This window comes from Hyperolius riggenbachi, chromosome 3 (assembly GCF_040937935.1).
Source record: "Hyperolius riggenbachi isolate aHypRig1 chromosome 3, aHypRig1.pri, whole genome shotgun sequence".
Taxonomy (NCBI): domain Eukaryota; kingdom Metazoa; phylum Chordata; class Amphibia; order Anura; family Hyperoliidae; genus Hyperolius; species Hyperolius riggenbachi.
In genome coordinates this window covers 91743869-91766599 of record NC_090648.1, presented here as the reverse complement: position 1 = coordinate 91766599, position 22731 = coordinate 91743869, and the positions used below count along the sequence as shown (strand labels likewise).

Here is a 22731-nt window from a genome sequence, read left to right as displayed (position 1 = left end):
AGAACTCACCCTCTGCACAGCGACACTCGTAGCCATTGGGTCTATCCACACACTTGGCTCCGTTCTTGCAGGGAGTGCTGGCACACTCATCGATGTCAATCTGGCACATGGTGCCCGTGAAACCTGAAGGATACATTATTAAAGCATCAGGCACCCCAACTTTATCTCCTCATGAGGAGTACAGTCACATTAGATCTCAAAACCGCAGCTTATCCCTCCTAGTCAAGCACCTATTCCGCTGCCCTACCTATTATGTCCCTCCTCTTTAGGTGTAAATTATTACTTCCTCAGGCATGTTATTGACCTGAGGAAGTGGGATTGTAGCCCACGAAACGCATTGTCTTTTTGTGCAGTAATTTTTTTCCCTCTTATACAAACCAGACCTTCATGTGAGGATAAGCGAACCTTTCCTCATTTCTCTTATTATCATTTCCTAGTCATCCACATATATTGGGCGCCTCTCACCCCCTGTATTGTGAAATTGCATGATCATGTATCTTATACCGTTTGCGTGTATAACCTTGTGCTATGTTGTATAACCATAGGCTACCTCTGTCTGTTTAACATCGTATGTATCCCTACTTATTGTCCAGTGCTGTATATTATGTTGGCACTTTATACTTACAATAAATAACAAAAAAAGGGCCCGAGCTCACTAGCACACTTCTGTCTGCTTTTCAGCAACACCTCAATGTTAGAGCCGCTGAAAAGCAGACACAAGTATGTTAGATCAATGCTAGCTATATTTTCTCATCGCCTTTTATAGCAAACCTGTTACCTTAGGCAAGGAAAAGTGAGGGCATTAGCTATATTTGGGGATTAATGAGAGATGAACAGGTCTAGACCATAGGGGAGGATCCTGCATATATCATCCAGCTGCAGCTATTCCTGTACTTCATGTGTCACTCATGATGATGACTGAGTGGGGGCACAGCCAGACATAATCTGCCTTCCTGTAACTTCTCTAACAATCAGGGCTGGCAAACACAACTAACGTATGGGTGCCTTATATGGAATTAAAATTAACTAAAAGTTTTTATTTGGACTATTTGGACATTTATACACTGAGGTAGAAGCATGGGGGGGTATCATCGTGTTTGTCACTTGTCCCGATATCGATCACCGTTATCGCCATGCACCGGATCAACCACGGTGGCCCAACATCTTGCAGCATGACCGACCGATATATGCAAACAATTTTAGCATGAAAATTGGTCACCTCTTCGATCGTACATGTTCTTGGCGGCACAGATTTTTATCAGATTTGATAATTATTGAATCGGATGGTCGATTGGCTGTTAAGTGTAGATATATTTGGCCACCTTAAAGAGGAACTCCAGTGAAAATAATGGAATAAAAAAAATGCTTCATTTTTACAATAATTATGTATAAATGATTTAGTCAGTGTTTTCCTGTTATAAAATCTTTCCTTTCCCTGATTTACATTCTGACATGTATTACATGGTGACATTTTTACTGTTGGGAGGGGATATAGCTGCTGCTTGCTTTTTTGGCAGTTGGAAACAGCTGTAAACAGCTATTTCCCACAATGCAACAAGGTTCACAGACAGGAAACTGCCAGAAGTACCACGTTACTCAGAGTTTCTTGTAGGAGGGGTTTCACAACAATATCAGTCATACAGCGGCCCCCTGATGGTCTGTTTGTGAAAAGGAATAGATTTCTCATGTGAAAGGGGGTATCAGCTACTGGTTGGGATAAAGTTCAATTCTTGGACCGAGTTTCTCTTTAAAGCCTCACTGCAAAGAATCCTAAGATTTAATCACATCAGTACTACATCTATGGGGAACTGGGTAACAATAGGTAATATGCAACTATTTACAGACTTATCACCATACATGAGTCCATTGCTTACCAGCGGGACAGCTGCAGGTAAATCCATTCACCATGTCCTTACAGACTCCTCCATTAACACAAGGACTGCTCTCACACTCATTTATGTTCAGCTCACAGAATGTACCAGTGAAGCCTGGGACGGGGAGAAAGCAAAACAATACAGAACATTAGGATGACAGATGCAGTCATAGAGAGAGGCACCATACTTTTTTAGCATAGAGCAACTCACCTGCCATGCAGATACAGGTGAACTCTCCTATTCGGTCCAGGCAGGTGGCATCGTTCTGGCAGGGAGTTGACAAGCACTCATTAACATCTGTTTCACATCGAGGGCCAGTGTAACCACGACCACACTGGCACTGGAAGGATCCCTGAGTGTTCACACAGCGGCCAAAGTGTTCACAGGGGTTGGCACCTGCATAGAAGGAGCAACTAATTAATACAATGATGGATTCTGTGATTTGAGAAGTGAAAAAGCCCCAGTAGTTATAACAGAGAAAAGCGGTTTGGTTTTTACTCAAGATGTATGCCAACTCTGGCACACATCATATCCTAGAGCATTTCCAAAAACTACAAGTCCCCTGGAGTGCTCCCTTCATGAAGTGGTTAGTGCCTACCAAGAGCATCCAAAGGAGGACAACTGGAGAACAAATGCGAGTGTAACCGGATGAGTGGAGAGAGCAAATGCTAGCAGTGTCCTGCAGTTTACTGCACATGGGGCTATGACGCCACAGACCGGTCAGACCACCATTGTTGACCTCTGTCCCTGGTGAAAGTTCCTACAATGAGAATTTGAGTGGAACAACTGGACCCAGGGCCGGTTTTAGACTTCTTGCTGCCAGAGGCAAACTTGTGAGGATGTGCCCCTCCGCCCCCAAATTTAAATGATCGCACAGCACCCGAAAATTTACACTGCATGTTATAGCTGTGGTGAGCCCCCCAAAAAACACTCCGCATAAGTAGGTAGCCAGGTATAGGTGCATCCATATTGGTAGCTAGGTACAGATGCCCCCAGTATAGGTTAGCCAAGTATAGTTGCCCCCAGTATAGGTTGGCAAGGCACTCTTCACTTCCTGTTGCTGCCCCAGACTTCTGCTGCCTGAGGAAGTCGCCTCGCTTGGCATCATGGGCAGACCAGGCATGACTGGACCACAGAGCAATGTAAAAAGGAGTACTGGTTTGATTAATCACTTTTCCTTTTAAAATATTGGGGCACATGCCCACCTACCTAAAGATTGTTGCAGATCATGTACATGAAATACAAACAGCTCACAACATATAAAGAAAAGGGCACCTCACAACTTATATAGAAGAAGAATGTAGCCTTGTTTGATGGAATTACCCAGAGGTCCTTACTGGGGGGCGGGTCTTACACAATATTACGGTAAGTAGTTTTAATGCTTGACTGCAATGTATATCATTTAAGCCACATTCATGCACAGCTTATGAAGGCCAATCCCCGTCTCAGCAGGGTCACTAGGAGGAAAGGTGGGTGGAGCACATTACCTATTGAACACTCATCCACATCCTGGTCGCAGGCACCTCCAGTGAAGCCAGGTGGACATGTGCAGATTGCTCGCCCATTCACTGGGTTGGTGTCGCACATGGCATCCTTGTGGCATGGATTGCTGACACAGGCATCCTCCAAATGACAAAGAAGACCTGGAAAAGAGGAGATGCAAAGAATATTTTAAATCAAGTCATCACAATTAACGGACTTAAACTTAACCTGAAAACTGGAAAGCGGTGGAGAGGCTCCTCTGACAAGTAGGATTTTATGTTTGCACAGCTGTTGCTCCTTGTTAGTGAAATTAACCTTTTACTGTGAAAACCTGCTTTGTCCAAAACTGCCTGAACATGCTGTGTCTCTCTAGTGTAAACATTTGGCAGAGGCAGAGATAACCCTTTGGTGTCTACAGCAGCTTTAACACCTTTCCCTTGAACGTAAGATCAGAAGATGAGGTAATTTCCAAAAAGCATGTGGAGAGAACAGCACATGTGCCAGGTTCTAATTGGTCCAGCTGGAACAATGAACTGGGGCTACAGCTGCAAGATGGGAAGGGGGCAGGAGGAGAGAGTAGGTGTCTGCATAGCTTATATATTATAGAGGTAAGTATACTTTTTCCAATTGTTTCTCCTCAGGTACACCTTAAAGGACAACTGAAGTGAGAAGGATATGGAGGCTGTCATATTTATTTCATTTTAAACAATACCAGTTTCCTGGCTATCCTGCTGATGTTCAGGTTCTAATATTTTAAGCCATAAACCCTGAACAAGCATGCAGGAGATCAGGTGTTTCAGGCACTGACAAGAGTAGCTGCATGCTTGTTTCTGGTGTGCGATTCAGACACTACTGATGCCAAATAGATCAGCAGGGCTGCCAGGCAACTGGTATTGTTTAAAAGGAAATACAAATGGCAGCCTCCATGTCCTTCTCACTACAGTTAAGTATGTAATACTCTATGCAGTTTGTAACCAGGAGGAGCTTAGTTCATGTTTGCTTTCAACTGCTTTTTCCAATTTTTGTGTAAACGTTCCTATGTAGAGGGAGAAACCAAAAAATATCTGAAAACGTTTATAATTTCCCCCCACAGTCTATAGTTTTATCAGAACTATCACTTTCTCTTCTAGCAGTTTACTGAACAGGAAGTCGTCTGCTCACGAAACTTATAACTAATATCACACCTTCTGATGTGTGAAGGTTAACACAAGTTTTATATAAAAACATCTCGTATTGAATGTTCAGTGACCTTTTGCAAAGAGCTCAGCCACACTTGTTAAAAAAAAACCAAAGGCAAACATTCTGAGCCATCTAGAAGCACTGAGAAGGTCCATAGCAGAGCCTGTGATCATTAAGGAAAAAATAGAAAGAATGCATTATTTCTAATTTTTACCAATTCCAGTTTAAAAATAAAAAGTGCTACTGTAGATAAAAAACACAAATTTTGTTTGGCTATTTTTACCACTTATCAAAAAACTTAAAGGGGAACTTCAGCCTAAACAAACATACTGTCATTAGGTTACATTAGTTATGTTAATTAGAATAGATAGGTAATATAATCTCTTACCCACCCTGTTTTAAAAGAACAGGAAAATGTTTGTGATTCATGGGGGCTGCCATCTTTGTCATGGGGGCAGCCATCTTTTTGGTTAAAGGAGGTGACAAGGAGCAGGAGACACAGTTCCAACTGTCCTGTGTCCTGATTACCCCTCCCAGCTGCACACACTAGGCTTCAAATGTCAAATTCAAAATGTAAAAAAAAAAAAAAAAAAATTGCACCAAAACAGCAGAACGAGAACAAAATCATCAAAAATCTCATCATGCTTTGCACAGCATAAGGGGAAAACTGCCCGGGCAGTTTTCTTCTGTGCAGCTAAAAATGAGGCTTGTATAGGAGCAACAAAGTTCTGATGCTGTGAAACTGTTAAATAAACACCAGGCCTTTTCAGTGCTGCTGAGTCGATTTTTAGTCTGGAGGTTCACTTTAAGATTATGTTCCTGTCACAGTTTATGGTGAAGATATTTGATTCTGAAATAATGCTACAAAGCGTATTTTTCACTATGAACTGAAAAAATAAAAGTATTTTTAATGGTAAAACTCAATCTAATTTGCTCAGTAAACATTACAGTATATTCCCGTTCACCAATTAGTGCTGCATCAGGTAGTGCCAGAAATGTGCACAGGAGCAATCCCAATCCTGCACTGCACTGCTTCTGCTACAAGATGTATATCTACTGACTCGTGGCTTAGATGAAGTCACAGAGGACATAGATAAACTGTAGTGGTTAAGGTGCTTGCAAGTAAATTTTTTAACATTTAGAAACCACATTTAATGTTTCCATCTACTCCTGTAGACCTTCGTACAGGCATGAAAAGCTCTTAAGTGCTTTATAACTTCTACTATATATGTGGACAGTTTCCAAGTTTGCTAGCAGATTAGCTCCCAACTTTAAAGCGGACCTGAACTCTTGCACAGCACACAAAAGTCTTCATTCTATAATATATTTATATAGTTGCTGAAGAAATTCACCACTCTGTCTTCTGTGGTTGTTTAGGCAGATAAATCTGTCTAATTAGTTCTTATCAGCAACTGAGAATAGACTGCAGGAGAGCTCTACTGAGGCAGTTCTCTAGATAGTAAACACTGAGGCTTAATGCTCTCAGTGCCTTCTGCAAATGTGAAACCAAGTAAAACTTCAGGATTTCCATACATTGTAATGAAGATATTTTTCCATAAAGGGGATCATGCTGTAAGTAATCTTTTAGAGCAGAGAGGAGGTTCTGGGTTTTGTTCCACTTTAAACCAAAATAAAGTTGTTGTCATGACCTGTGGCCAGTTTCAGTAAACCAGGGTATGTAGTTGCTATAAGTACAGCTCATCCTCCTCTTATTGGGTGGCATGATTCATCCTCCCAGCTGCTGGGTCAGTCCACCTGTGTGGGCATTTTCTGTTGTGACGAAAATACGTTTTCACTGGACAGAAAGCTGTCTGGACAACGTTACCCCTTCTCATCACCCATATGTGGCAGTCAGGGAGGAGCTGTGAGGAAGTGCTACCTAGTTAAAAGCACAAATCTTCTGACCCAGATCCCCACTTCCTTCTGCTGGTATGACAAACTCTTTATGGCCAGCACTGCAGCTGAGTAGATTCTGATAACAACAATTTGCAGTAACTACAGTTCTGGCAACAAAAAGTTATTCTTCTAGAAGCAGAGGGAGGAGCTGGACAGTGAGAACGCCCACTCTGTTGCCAGCTTTCAAGAGGGATCTCTGCGTAGACTTTTTCAAAGTAGTAATAGTATACTGTTCTATTCAGTCTTCCTAGCAAACGATCTGGGAGGGCGATTTGGGAGTTGAAGAATATATAATATTCCAAAGTAATTTCTGACAGATGCCTTCACTTACCAGTCTTGCCCATGGGACACTCGCAGTAGAAGGAGGCCACGCGGTCATGGCAGGTGGCACCATTGAAGCAGACAGCCGTGGCACAGTCATCAATGTTCTCACTGCAGCTCTCTCCTGTCCAGCCGTTAACACAGACGCATGTGTGTCCACCTTGAGTGTTGAAGCAGGTCCCACCATTATGGCAAGCATTGGGCTGGAGCTGGCACTCATCTACGTCTTCTGTACAGAACTGACCTGTAATGAGAAACCGTTGCTTTAATCCAACACATCTGACATGGATTCTTAGCAGTCTGGTTCTATGCACAGGAACCATTCCTCCCTTTAGTATAATGTATACAATAACACTGCTGGAGAGAAGGGCATGGTAGGACACATTCACTTCGGAGTCTACAATACTTCTTCCATCCAAGCAGTCCTCTATTATATCAGGGAGCACTCCCGTGGAGCTGAAACTGTCAATCAACTGAAAATGGGAGGGGGCAGAGGGGGAGTTCTGTCATGGAGAACTTAGTTTGAGCCATGACAACCTCGAACTATGCAGACAACGGCGACTAGAAGGACGAGACACACAGCCATTAAGTTGAAGCAGAACTCCAGCTTGAATACACATGTGAACTGTGTTACCTGACAAATAACTGTCATTTTGGCTCATCCACACTTGTGATTCACACACTTCTGCCGCACAACACAGCCAGAGAGTCAGGTTATTTGATTTTCCAGTTTGATTGGCCACACCCCCCTTTAGCACCTCCGATTTACCTTACTTGAGGGCACTCATCTGGGAGATGAAAGCCCAAAAGTGAGAGAAAACTGATGTCTAAGGTCTGTCTGTACACCATCCCCCAGCCTAGGAAGTAAGAAGTGCAGAGACTCACCTGTCCACTCAGGGGGGCACTGACAGTTGTAAGTGTTGACTCCGTCTACACAGGTGCCACCGTTCATACATTTGTGATCGGGACAATCATCCACATTGATCTCACAGTTTGGTCCTTCAAACCCTGCAAGACACAGAATGGAATGTCACATATGACAAAGCCATAAGCTGACAGGAAGGAACGGAACAGGATTTTACATAAGCAAGCCACAAACTGACAAGAAGGACAAAAGTCTGTTTCCACACAAGTCCATGCTTCTTCTCACCTGGCAGACACACACACTGGTAGGAATGGTCTCCTGTGGGGCGGCAGGTGCCCCCATTCTGGCACTGGGAAGGTGAACATGGCACATAGTTGGCTTCACAGTACTGGCCGGTGAAACTACTTGGACAACGGCAGCGGAAAGATCCAGGCATGTTAAAACATTGTCCTCCATTCTGGCAGAGACCAGGCGTTTTACATTCGTCAATATCCACTCGGCAGCTGCGCCCCTGGTAACCTGGCGGGCAGGTGCAATTGTAGCGACCATTCCAATTAGTACAGCGGGCCCCATTCTCGCACGGGTTGGAGGCACAGGCATCGATGAGAGAGCAATCCCGACCTGAAGAAGGACAAGACAAGCCCCAGATTAGCATGTTCTATCACCAGACCTCAACATTTCCAGATGTAGAAGAACCACCTACCTCTAAAACCTTTGGGACAGCTACAGTCATACTGGACAGTCCCTTCTCTGATAATGGCACTCTGGCAGGCTCCTCCGTTAACACAGGGTGTGGGCACACAAGGATCCTTAAACTGGCAGTAAGCTCCAATCCAGCCATTGGGACATCTGAAGGAAACATGAGAACTCATTGTAGAGGTTCCACATATCGCCATACTGCAATAACAATTCTGCCTCCCTAGAAGGAAACTTACAATTTTCACTTCCTCGCGAGCCAGAAGCAACACCCATAAAGGTGCAAACACATGAAATTTTGATTGGCCGATCACTGACCAACTTCATCACATCCATGTAGTATGAGGGTCCATTATGAATACTTTGAACAGATTGTGTAGGTAAGCTCCCGTCCTACATCAAATTGGTAAAATTGGCCAATCAAAATTTGATGTGTGTACTAGGCTTTTTTATGGTTGTACTAGGCTTAACACATCTCTTCAAGAGAGTGGGCAAAAACACAAATCATTCCTTTATGCGCTTTAGGGGTAGTGTCAGTGGTATGCTAATACCGAGATGCAGTTTTATGCTAAATAGGTGTAAGTTTCTGCATCTTTGAAAATGGTCAGTGAAACTCAGCAGCTGCTACATCTGATTAGTCCATTTTTAAGCTGCATAAAATTAACAAAATACGCATGAACTCGAAAAGATTAGTATCTCATCGACTATTCCTAATGTCCTTAAAGGGGAACTGTCACGAAAATCTTAAAATTTAAAAACACATACAAATAAGGAGTATGTTTCTTCCCGAGCCATAAATTACTTCTCTCCTATGTTGTTGGCATTTACAGTAAGTAGTAGAAATTTGACATAACCAACAGGTTTTGGGTTAGTCCATCTCTCCCATAGAGGAGTCTCAGCATGGCCTTTATTCTTTATAAAGACACTCCCTGAAAAAGATTTATACAAAGATGTTGGTCAGCTTCCCAGCTCACCGTACACTTTCTTGGCAGTTGAACGGAGCAACTGCCATTCACCAAGTGCATTTTGAAGATCAAGAAATCCCTGTGAACCCCCCATGAGGAGATGGGCTAATCCAAAACCTGTCGGTTCTGTCAGATTTCTTTTACCTACTGTAAGTGACAGCAACATAAGAAAAAAGTACCGGTAATTTATGGTTCATTTTACTCTGGAAGAAACATACTTTTTAATTGTATATGTTTACATATATTTTAAATTTTAAGATTTTCGCGACAAGAGGTCCTTTAAAGTGAATGGCAACCACTTAAAAAAATGAACCAGATAATTAACTATGGAAAGGGAGGCTCTGGGTCCTATAGAGCCTTCCAGCTGTGGAGTCGGGAGTCATTTTTGTACCAACTCCACTGGTAAGTATTAGACTGAGAGTCGGAGTAATTTTGGGTACCTGAAGTCGGAGTCGGTGGTTTCATAAACTCGGAGTCGGAGTATGATAATTTTTGTACCGACCCCACAGCCTTGTATGATATAGCAATGAATTGGTTGAGCCCTGTTTATTTTTTTATTTATTTTTTCATCTTTGAGCAACGGTCTGAGCACCTTTCCCACTTAATGGTAATAATGTTATCCAGGCCAAAATATGTGATGCAGCGCCAGTTAATAAGGGCACTATGCAGAAAAATTGTAAAATTTAAAATATGTGCAAACAGACAAATCAGAAGTATGTTTTTTCCAGAGTAAAATAAGCCATAAATTACTTTTCTCCTATGTTGCTGTCACTTACAGTAGGTAGTAGAAATCTGACAGAAGCGACAGGTTTTAGACTAGTCCATCTTTTCATAGGGGATTCTCAGCAAGGCTTTTATTCTTTATAAAGATATTCCCTAAAAAGATTTAAACAATGATACTGGCCAGCTTCTCTGCTCGCTACACAGTTTTTTTTGGCAGGTGGACAGAGCAACTGTCATTCACTAAGTGCTTTTGAAAATAAATAAATCCCTGATAATCCCCTATGAAGAGATAGACTAGTCCAAAACCTGTCACTTCTGTCAGATTTCTACAACCTACCGCAAGCATTATACTGAATACACGGTGCGTTCCCGCACTCTATTTCCCGCTCGATTCCCGTCGATTCGTTTATTTCCAACATGGAAATAAACAAATCGACAGGAATCGAGCTGGAAATAGAGTGCGGGAACGCACCGTGTGTATCCAGCATAAGTGACAGCAGCATGGGAGAAAAGTAATTTATGGCTCATTTTACTCTGGAAAAAACGTACTTATTTGTCTATGTTTGCACATATTTTAAATTTTAAAATTTTTCGGCATAGTGCCCCTTTAAAAAGGAACTGTAGTGAAAATAACATGATGAATAAAATTGTTTATTGTTTACAATACTCATTTATAGATTTAGTCAGTGTTTGCCCATTGTAAAATCTTTCCTTTCCCTGATATACATTCTGAAATGCATCCCTGGTGATGGCATCTTTAGTTCTGCCAGGTGATCTGTACGGAATGTTCCTTACTGAGACTTCTATGCACAGAGGAAGATATTGCTTGCTTGGCAGTTGGAAAAATCAATTTCCCACAATGCAATGAGGTTCACAGACAGCAAACTGTCAGGACTCACCCTGTGGGAGGGGTTTCACCACAGTATAAGCCACACAGAAACCCCTGATGATCTATTCGAGATAAGGTAAAGATTTCCTGTGGGAAAGAGGATATCAGCTACTGATTGGGATGAGGTTCAATCCCGGGTTAAAGTTCCACTTAAAACGTTACAGTGCATGTTTATAAACTGGACAGCACCATGGATTGGCCAGAAAGGTGTAAACCGACAAGACTGTATACTCTGTAAAGCGCAGTTGAAGATGACAGCGCTATATAAATGCTAAATATTAACTTTATACCTTTAAAGCCTTTGATAAGTAGGCCCCTAAGTCTCAGCATGCCCTGGTAAGCATTATGTCACACAGGCAGGTTTATAGGAATCTTGTCACCCGGGTTCCTACACAACAGTCTCAACTTGCTTTTAACACATGGGGAGAGACTTCATGCGGAGAAACTTGTTTTGATCTGCCCCTAACAAAGTGAAAATTATAAATACTAAGTGCTGTTTAGTAGGCAGATCCTAGGATGAGTAAAGGCTGACTAGCAGGGTGCAGTGGGTGGGCCGGCGGCTGCTCATCGTACCTCTTTGCTCACACTGTGGTTCTTGGCTTTCTCCCATTACTTACAGAACGCAACATTTTTTACTCAGCTGGAGAACGCAACATTCCGAGACGAGCAATGAGAAGCAAAACAGAAGGGAAGGAACAATTAAGGGCCAATTCAAAATTGCAACTTTAGGTGGAGGTTGGAATGTCAGCACTTACATAGAGGACTTGCAAAGAGCAAAGCTGCTGCAAAACCAAAAGGGAAACAATCGAGAGCCCCTGATAGTCAGAACCGGCTCGCTCATGAAGCAAGGGGAAACACTTGCATCAGGTGCAGAGATTACAGGGGCGGGATTCCTGTATTGTGTTTACACTTACAGCATGCAGTCAGAGTAGGAGGCGAGAGGAGAGCGAGTGAGGTCAAGAGGTCATCACTGGGGAAAAGCAGCTTGTTGTGCTATGTGAGGAGGGGGAGGCAGAAGAGCAGCAGTGTTTCATTTGACTTGTACAGCAGAAGGGAGGAGGTGGCACTGCTGTCCTGACTGAGGAGGAAAAAATGTACTAAAACTGTTTAAAAATAGTAGGAGCTATTTCTGGTCTAAGCTGATCCTTTTATTGCCTGAAGAAGCGGGTGAAAGCCTGCAAAACGCGTTGCCTTTTTTGGAGCTTTGTGATGGTCTGAATTATACTGAACCTTGACTGTTTAAATCTATATTGTGTGAGGTAAAACTGCTGCAGTTCCATCTCCACTGCAAACTGCCTCATACGAACCATAAGGTGGTAGAACAGATACATTTAAGAGAGGTTCAAAGCAAGCACTAGAGCAAAAAATATTGCTCTACTAGCCAGCACACAATAGTGAAAGGTCCTCAGGATTAGGGCAAGATTGCCTCTTCCTCCAGGGCCACTGAAAACGCTGATGCCTAGCATGGCGCCAACTCAAATCTCAAAGTCCAAGCATTTGTTAGTTTCCCATATAGCAAGCAGTAGAAACACACAAAAAGTACGATTAACTCAGTGTTTTAAACTGGTACCATCTTTCGCATTACAAACAATACAGCCCCAAACTTGGAATTCCTTGTTGGCCTAAACTATCAACAATAATATGCCCAACGTTGCATTCTACAACCACCGATCTATCATGCACTTTTATGGCTCAGTAGCCAAGGTCAGGTACCGTCCTATGAAAAAGGTACAAGAAGAAAAGCCAGAGGCTCCCTCCAACAACCAGGGATGAAGCCATTGGCTAAAATGTTATTTCAGCCATTGAAGCATTTGATAGCTGTATGTTCGGTAATATCGGCGCACAGTGAGTAACTTCGGCACTGTCAGAAGACAGAGCTTAAGTTACTTTTAAAGGGATACCAGTATGGTCCATACCAGGCCCAGTATGGTCTGTGTCTGCGCAGTACACTCCTGGTGACATCAGCGGGAGCGAGGACACGGCAACGCAGACGCAGTGGTTTTCTGACTTTAAAGTCAGAAATTCCAAAAGTGAACCGGAGGCGGGGCCGGAGCATTGGGGAGTGGCTGCGCCAACACAGGATGTCTGCGGGGGACCATTAGAAGCCCCTGGTAAGTTCAGCTCATTTTTCCCCGACCCCCCTACGGTATCCCTTTATCCGTCGTTTTTTGCTTCATGCATCCGAACAATGTTCACCTCCCATTCATTAGCCTATAACTTTATTACTACTTATCACAATGAACTGATCTATATCTTGTTTTTTCCGCCACCAATTAGGCTTTCTTTGGGGGGTACATTTTACTAAGAGCCACTTTACTGTAAATGCATTTTAAAAGGAAGAATAAGAAAAAAACGGAAACAAATTATTTCTCACTTTTCGGCAATTATAGTTTTAAAATAATACATGCCTCCATAATTAAAACCCACGTATTGTATATGCCCATTTGTCCCGGTTATTACACCATTTAAATGATGTCCCTATCACAATGTATGGCGACAATATTTTATTTGGAAATAAAAGTGCATTTTTTCCGTTTTGCATTCATCACTATTTACAAGCTTATAATAATAAAAAAAAAGAAATATTTCATCTTTACATAGATATTTAAAAAGTTTAGACCCTTAGGTAAATATTTGTGTTTTTTTTTTTTTATTGTAATGTTTTTTTGTTTTTTTTAATTAAACATTTTATGTGGGCATTTTTGGGAGGGTGGGATTGAAATTGTATTATTTTTTGGAAATATATGTGTATTTTTATTTTTATTTAACATTTAGATGTAGTTTACTTTTTGGCCACAAGATGGCAGCCATGAGTTGTTTACTGTGACGTCACTCTAAGCGTACCACGTACGCTTAGAGCGACATAGGAAGCAGAAAAAGCGTAGCTTCCGAGAGAAGCTGTCGCTTTTTCTGCGGGGGAGAGGAATCAGTGATCGGGCACCGTTGCCCGATTCACTGATTCACTGGCTAACAAACCGCCGGCCGGGAGTGCGCGTGCACGCGCGCGATCGGCCGCGTGGACGCGCAGGAGCGCACATGGCTTCCTGGACGTGAGTTTCACGTCCAGGAATGTCAAATAGCACACCTAAAATGAGAGGGATGTGGAGGCTGACATTTATTTCCTTTTAAACAATGCAAATGGCCTGGCTGTCCTGCTGAGCCTCTGCTTCTAAAGGAGCTTATACATCTCTCGACTTGGCAGCCAATCAAGCAGTCAATTCCATAATTATCAAACTGGATGAAAAATCGGCACCTCCAAAGAGCATGCCTGATCAACGATGTGACCAATTCTGGGCCGATATTAGTCGCATGTTTTATTAAGACACGCTGGTAAATCTCGGGCCAAAGTAGTTTGTGTGTGGCGTTAAAAGCATGCAATATTGGGGACGAGCGGTGAATGTAACGGAACCCCCAACGTTGCCCTCCCCCCCCCCCCCCAATGTAAATGTGCCCGCCACGTGTGCATTTATATTTTGCCTGTCTGCTGTCCCTGCCTGCGATGCCATCAGTCTTCTGCTTCCTACTACATTTGCACTCGCACGCCTCCGGTGTATAGCGCATGCGTAATCTCACACACGTGCCATGTGCTACAGTATATACTGGCGTGTGAGGTGCAAATGGCGGAAGCGGAAGATGGATGGGAACCGCGGCAGGTGACTGCAGACAGATAAACGGGGGCATCAACAGAGGGAATGGATACGGCCTCACGAGGCCAATTCCTGAGAGATGACATGCTGAAATCTATCAGGAATCTGCCTGCGGTGTATGGGCCTCTGACAGATCTCTCTGATCGGATTCCTGGTCGAATCTACCCATCATTGCTAGATGTACGGCCACCTTTATTCTTTTAGCCACAGACCCTGAACAAGAGATCAGCACGAATGCCAGATAACTGGTATCATTTAAAAGGAAATAAATATGGAAGCCAACATATGCTTTTCACTTCAGGTGTCCTTCAACAGAAATAACAATGACCAGCAGTTCCAGGACTCCGCTCTTCACTCTGTCAATGCACAATCACTGCAACTTTGGAAGTAACCTCAATTTTCTTAATCTAAAGAACTGTGGTACTAAGAATCCTATGTTCCGCAATCTACTGTGGAAAAAAACTCCAACTCCACAGCCCTGGAAAAAAAGCAACAGACGGACTAGCAACACTAACCACTTAACGACGATAGGCGTCGGCAGGTCGAAGTGGTGTTTCCTTGGAAACGTTCCATGTCAGTTCACGGAGGGTGTCTCCATGAATAGCCTTGCGAGCCTCCGATCGCGGCTCGCAGGCTAATTGTAAACACGCGGGGAAGAAATCCCCGCTGTTTACATCAATACGGAGCTGCTGCGTAGCAGCGCCGTAAAGGAGATCGGTGATCGCCGGCCTCTGATTGGCCGGGGATCGCCTGCATCTAATAGGCTAATGCCTATTAGAGGCGGTACAGGACGGATCTCCGTCCTGTGCCGCCCACATTCACTGCGAGAGGAGGAGCCCCCACGCTCGGCCACACAGCGGCGGCGATCAGACCCCCCCCAACAGGACATCCCCCTAGTGGGGAAAAAGGGGGGGGGGGGGGAAGTCTGATCGCCCTGCCTCAATCATGATCTGTGCTGCGGGATAGAGAGCCCACGCAGCACAGATCAAACAAAAATCCCCTGGTCCTTAAGTGGCTAATCTCCTATTCACATATAACCAACACTACACTACATTGATGAAGAGTTAACAATTTGCCTCATTATAAAATTATATTGTTCTCTGTAGTCACCGGTTTACTCTCTGTAAGCAGACAAAGAAAACAAAAAAGTGACTATCAGACATATAGGGCCTGAGGCTCCCAGGTCACAGACGCAAGGAGATTTAGATAACCATCACATTGGATGGATGGACAATTTCCTGCCGGGATGAAACACTAGAGAATAATTGTACAAATCCTGTATCCTGATAACCTGAACACTGGAATGACAAAAATGAGAAAATGAAAAAAGGCCAATACAGTAATCAAAGATGTATAAAGATGAACCACACCGGAACAAGGTCAGAAGGGCACATAAGTGTTCACATTGCGGAACGTAGACAAAGACTAAAGGAGTTCTACAAACAAAGAATCAGAAGTGGGGAAAATGGGTAAGTGTAAAATGTGTGAAAAAAGAAGGATTTGAGTAAACAGGAAAAAAGGAGCCTGGAGGGTGGGGGCGAGGAGAGCTAGACGAGAAACATCTGGGATGCGTTACGAGCTCGCAGTAACCCTTTCCTGGCTTCACGGTCAAGGCTTGGAAAGTTGTCTCATGGATGAATCCCAGGAAGCCCTACTGAATAATGAATTCCAAGAGACGGGATCTGCCAACTCGGTCCACGAAAGCCAAAAGGCCTAAATCTTCCTGCACAATGCCAAGAATTCTATGGGAAATCGGCAGAACGGGCCTGAGGAACACACATATACAGGATAATCTGCTGGTGCGGGAGTTGACATAATTTACTATTAAAATTACTATTCTGTTGAGTTAATATTTTCCTGGTGTTGGGTACTAAAAAAGTTATTGGAACGATTTCTAATATTGAGAGAAAGATTAAGTACTGTCTTATTTTACCAGGCAGGCAGAATCCAGTTTCAATTTCATAAGGACAAGAATAAAGTGTGTGTGTGTCTGTCATTATTTTTCCCCCCAATGGTTATATAGGTTGGCCAGTAAAGACACACAGATGAGTAGATGCCAATGTGGAAAGACTACAGGTCCATACCCACGCTGGACTGAACTCGGCCATGGCATACGATAACGACAGACATGGTCCAGAAGCAGGTGGTCAGACCAGTGTGTGTTGCCACATGACAATCGCTAAAGGTCTGGTATGTCAGATCTTCAGCAATGACCGACTCACGAGCACCGTAAGATGGCACTGTTCTCACCACTCCCCCGTCTGCTGGAAGATGCTCAGTCGCATGCGCTTGTAGTACCTAGCTCGCAGAGCAGCAGGTACGTCGTCAGCCATCTGCACAGTGCCGTTAGTGCTCTGTCCCCTGGCAGGGGTCGGTACATGAACCCTTGGTCAACAGAGTTCCAAAACACATCTGAAGAGTATGTTACTTAAAGTGGTCCAACACCCAGCATTTCAACTTTGCTTTAAAAGATTGCTTACAGCTTAGAAACTATTATGCCGGATTTTTTTTTTTAGCAGAAATTCACTAAGTGGATTAAACATGACATTTTAGTGTTGCGTTTAGCTAGAAATCCTCCTCTGTGCTGAGGTTATTAGATACAAATGTATCTATTTACAATGTAAATAAACAAACCCCTCTCTGAGAGAGCACTGAGGGCTTCCTAGACAGGCTTTTCAGAGGTCTATTTGCATTCCAAACAAAGATACATTTGTACCTAAACCTCAGCACGGATGCGGATTTCTAGCTAAATGCAAAACTAAAATGTCATGTTTAAACCATTCAGTGTATTTCTGCTTAAAAAAAAAATCTGGCATAATAGTTTCTAAGCTGTAAGCAATCTTTTAAAGCAAAGTTGTAATGCTGGGTAGACAGCTTTAAGGGTGTGTACAAATGTGCTGTTTTGATAGGCCAATTTTACCACTTTCATGCAGTATGACAGCTTATGACACAATCTGTTCATAGTATTCAAAATCTGTTGGCCCACATAATACAAGGAAGTGGTAAAACTTGCCAATCAAAACTAAATGATGTGTACGCACCTAGTAAATTCTCATTGGGCAAAAGAGAACTCACTGACTGAACAGAAAGGTGCAAATAAAGAAAATGCAAAAGTGGCGCAATAGTCCAGATGAACGAACCAATCAGGTTTAAGCTGGTTAATAAAACAAGGATTCTGATTGGTTGCTTTGGGAAACTGAATGACCGATGCTTCAATTATCTTTGCACCTGTCGTGTAGTAGTCACTATTCTATACATTAGAGCACACAAAAAACACTGAGGAACATTTATGAAGCCCGAAGGAGTCCCTTCCCTCTGCTATTACCACAGTCTATTGTTCTTTCTCTGGCAAGAATAGAGGCAAGAAATCAGATTGACTGCTACTGGCAAAGCCTTCATCTTTGCTTCTCGATTCCTGTTTACACATACATGCTTAAAACTGGAAGGTAAGAGTTAAAGAGTCATAATTACCAAAGAATGCACCCACTGCTACAAAAGTCTTCTAATTTAAAACTAGTAAGGGAGGGGAAAAAAAAGTGTGTCTGCTGGAGCCAAAGGAACGGCTGCCAAAACACAAAAACTGGAATAAAATGTGTGTGGGATCGAGACAAAGGATTACCCAGAATGCACCGCTAAAACCAAGACCAGAATGTCAGAGTTCCTAAAGAAGGAGCAGCAGAGAAGGAGGCTGGGGCGGGAGACAACAGAATACGCTGTAGGCACAGGCCAGACTGGCAAGGACAGGTGGATGTCAGGCCAGATGAAAACCAGATGTTCCGACTCAATTCCCAATTTCCCACGATCCCCTCTGTGGCCCCCCTTCGTGAGACAGCTGGACTTGAACTTAATCATCCAAAAGGGGGATAAATATTTGAGTTTCACCCCGTTCTCTGCACTTTCCTCTTCCAAAGGAACACAGACATCCGGAACGCTGAAGAGAGGGGAAAAAAAAAGCCTAGATAAATCATAAGTGATCCAGGATGCCTTGAAGCAGCACTGTCACTCTCAGCAAGGTCAGCCTGGGGCCTAGTGATGGCATGGTTGCAGCATAGCGTGGGCTGCTGTAATATGAGACATCCATGACAGTCACCCAGAAGACATCCAAGCTAAGCAAGGAAAATTACCCAATAAAGGCACTGTGAGAATGCGACTGTATCCGAGAGAAATCTTCCGTCTGATTACCAGCCTTTATTAAAGCTCAACTCCATGCAATTAAAGCAGTCCTCGGTGTACAAATACAACCCACACTACCAGCACAGGAAGCAGAAGTTATAATGGTAACAGGGAAAATAAGTACCTAAAAAAATAACAACTTGGGCCATAAAATCCAGATTTTGCTGGCTAGCCACGTCGCCTTTCTGAAAAAATTGCAGTTTCCTGCCTTTGCAAAGACTACTAAAGATGGTCAATGAAATACAAATAATAAGTTGATGCAGGATTATGCAAATTTATGCAGCTTGAAAATGGACCAATCAGATTTTACCTTAGCAGGATATGATTGGTTCATGTTCAAACTGCATAAATATGCATACAAAAATTTGCATAACGCTGCATCAACTCGAAATTATTAGCATCTCATTGACCATCCCCAAAGACTTAAGATTGTGTCATCTGTAGATGGGAGGAGCCTCATTGTGTGGCCCAAGCTGTAGTCTGCTTGTACCTGTGCCACTGAGCCAGCCTCTCACAGAGAGGTGAGGTGAAGATGCATAGTGCAGTGACAGCCACAGTAAGAGGCCAATCAGAGCTGCCATAGTGCTTCCCTGCTGCTTAATACACAAATCAGCTTTTGCTGACTTGAGTAAAAAAATAAATAACAACAACAACAACAAATAACATTTGTAAAGCGCTTTTCTCCCGTGGGACTCAGAGCGCATAAGCATGGCTCCGACCATCGTGGTACAGGGGAAGAATTTGATAAATCTGGAAATGCCAGGCTAAACAGGTGGCTTTTCAGTCTGGATTTGAATAGCTCCAGGGATGGTGCTGTCTTTACTGGGTGTGGTAGGGAGTTCCAAAGAGTAGGGGCAGCATGACAGAAGGCTCTGTCTCCAGATTTTTTGAGGTGCACTCTGGGAGTGACCAAGTTTATAGAACTTGCTGATCTGAGGTTGTGAGAGGTGTGGTGCAGCTTCAGCAAGTCCTTCATGTATCCAGGGCCCAGATTGTGCAGGGATTTGAATGTCAGCAGTCCAATCTTGAAGAGTATTCTCCATTCTACTGGTAGCCAGTGCAGTGAGCGAAGGATCGGTGTAATGTGACAGTGGCGAGGCTGGTTTGTTAGCAATCTGGCAGCAGCATTCTGCACTAATTGCAGGCGACGCAGGTCTTTTTTGGGGAGGCCAGCATAAAGGGCATTGCAGTAGTCCAGCCGTGATGTGATGAAGGCGTGGACTAGGGTTTGAAGATCCTCTGGGGGAATCAGATGTTTAATCTTTGCAATGTTCTTCAGATGAAAGAAGGAAGATTTAACTACAGATGAAATTTGGTTTCTGAAACTCAATTCCCCATCGATTAGTACGCCAAGGCTACGCACAAGGTTGGAGCTGTTTATGTCTGAATTCCCAATCCTGATTGGTGTTGCTTTAGGATAGAGCTGTTTTGATGGCGAGCACTGGCTTTGGACAAACAGGACCTCAGTTTTGTCAGCATTCAGTTTCAACCAGTTATCATTCATCCATGCCTGAAGCTCAGCTAAGCAAGAGTTTATTTTTGGGGTAGGGTCTGTTCCACCAGGTTTGAAGGACAGGTATAGCTGTGTGTCATCGGCGTAGCAGTGGTACGTCAGGCCATGTCGTTGGATAAGTGTACCGAGTGGCAACATGTAGATTGCAAACAGCAGAGGGGATAGGATTGATCCTTGTGGCACTCCGAATTGTAGAGGTGCAGGTTTGGACATTATAGGTCCTAGGGATACTCTCTGTGTTCTGTCAGTCAGGAATGATCTGAACCACTGGAGGACTGATCCACTGATGCCACAGTACTCCTGCAGTCTGTTAAGCAGGATTTCATGGTCAACTGTATCAAAAGCAGCTGAGAGATCCAACAGGATTAGGATGGAGCATTCCCCTCTGTCCCTTGCCATGAGCAGATCGTTGCAGACTTGGATGAGGGCTGTTTCACAGCTGTGGTGTTTCTTAAAGCCAGATTGTAGAGGGTCCAGGATGTTGTTTACTGACAGCCTGGTTTCAAGTTGCAGATAGACAGCCTTTTCAATAACTTTACCTAAGAAGGGGAGGTTGGAGACAGGTCTGTAGCTGCTCATAGCATCTGGATCCATGGAAGGTTTTTTGAGAAGGGGCTTGATGATTCCTTCTTTTAGAGAGGTAGGAAACCTCCCTGCTTGCAGAGAGCAATTTACTATTTTGTGAAATGCTGGACCAAGCAGGTCAGGGCATTTCAGCATATGTTTAGTTGGTCCAGGGTCCAGGTCGCAGGTTGTCTGGCGGAGACGACAGAGGGTGTCTGAGATCTCTTCCTCACTAATACTTTTGAAATCAGTCCAGGGTGTTAGGTTGTTTTTGCAGCTATTTCCATTAGTTGCATGAGTCTTGGGTGCTGTGGACTGAATGAGAGACCGAATAGAAGATACTTTGTCAGCAAAGTAGCAGGCAAATTTCTCACATAGCTCCTTTGAGGGAGTTATAGTGGGTTTTAGACAGGATGGATTACATAGTCTATCAACTGTTAATAAATAAAACTAAAACAGGGGGAATAGTCATAGAAAAGGTCATTCTGGCTCGGTTACACTTTGCAATTCACAGCGGAGGTTCACTTTAAAGAAGGGGAAAAACAATCATTGCACCATACTCCATTCTCAATAGGAATCCATTGGATAACGAAATGTAAAAATAGCCCTATTCACAGTATAGGGACTCATTGGGCATCACCATTTAGAGGCCTCCTCCCAGTCATGGAGAGGAATACCTGCACCACAGGCTACTGGTATAGCACCCATTAATCAGTACTGAGCAGGAGCTTGTCTCAGACCTCCTCATCTCAGTTACATGATACGATAGTGTCAAAGATAAATAATGCCTAAAATTGCTATAAGGAAATCAAACTGCACTCCATGCTGGTATCAGTGCAGGCCCATGTACTCCCCCCCCCCCCCCCCCCCTTTCCTCCCCCAGAGTGTCTAAGCCAACCGGTTCCTCAGGCTCGGAGCAATGAATTGTAAAGGTGTTGAAGTGAAAGGATCTGGTGGTGTCATACGCTGCAGAGATGCAGAGGTGGGGACTGAAATACATTTTTATGTACCAGCATCTTAGGGTGTCAGCTTTCAAGTCTACATATTAATTTCCCTACCCTGCTGTAGCTGCAGGTACGTCTTAAAGTGAAGCGCCACAGAACATGGAGTTAAAATGGCTTCACGGAAGGTATCTAGTATACTTCAGTCACCGCACGTTACATAAGACTGCTGTGTGATCCGTCTACCCAGACATTTCTGTATGCAAGAGAAAGCAGCAAAAGAGCTGTCCTGGCTTCCGCCAGAAGTTGGATATGACTAGCAGGAGGCCACCAAAGCTTGTTATAATCGAGGCTGGGCAAGTAACTACACATACTGTGTACTTACGTGTTCCGTTGCTATGGAGGGGGGAGGCAGTCCGTTGGCACAGTGCACAACAGAGCAGAGGGCGTAAGACGAAAAGGATAGGGTCTGCCTGCACTTGGCCAAGTCGATCCGCCAGTCCGGAGCGCTCTGTGAGGCAAAGGAATCGCCATACACACACTATATTCTCGGCAGGTGTACAAGGCTTAAGGCCACTAACCAATCAGATCGCAAGACACCCACGCTGACACTCATTTTGCAAACAAAATTTGTAATAAAAAATTCAGTTGCAAACCCAAGTTATTTGGCTCCCTTGCCCCTTCGGATTAGGACCCACTTAATGCTCTGTGTCTGGAGATTCTATCGCTGTCCTGTCATTGAGACCACCATACCTTTTGTGGGATACAACACAATATGGGATCAACACATTTTCTTTGTAAAAGATTATTTGGCAGCTGGGCTGTGAGTAGGAAGCGTTTGTTATTTGTTTTAGAATATAAATGGCAAGCTACCCCCCCCCCCCCCCCCCTTCACAGTATTCATAAGCTAAGATTCACTTGCAACTTTGAAATCTCTTATGAATTTTACAAGTGACTCTACAAAAGGTGTAGCAGCATCCCGGGACAGAGGTGCCCTAATTAG

General features: G+C 43.6%; 1 protein-coding gene across 2 annotated transcripts in view; it reads right to left on the bottom strand.

The window, feature by feature from the left end:
* Positions 1-22731, bottom strand: part of NOTCH3 (notch receptor 3) — a 152617-nt gene that overhangs the window by 44179 nt on the left and 85707 nt on the right. For both annotated transcript variants that reach the window (XM_068274581.1, XM_068274582.1), the window contains exons 3-10: positions 8321-8466; positions 7903-8238; positions 7638-7760; positions 6763-6996; positions 3362-3517; positions 2085-2270; positions 1875-1988; positions 10-123 (exon numbers count right to left, since the gene is read on the bottom strand). In XM_068274581.1, the coding sequence (XP_068130682.1) occupies positions 10-123; positions 1875-1988; positions 2085-2270; positions 3362-3517; positions 6763-6996; positions 7638-7760; positions 7903-8238; positions 8321-8466 (1409 nt within the window). The remainder of the gene's footprint in view (positions 1-9; positions 124-1874; positions 1989-2084; positions 2271-3361; positions 3518-6762; positions 6997-7637; positions 7761-7902; positions 8239-8320; positions 8467-22731) is intronic.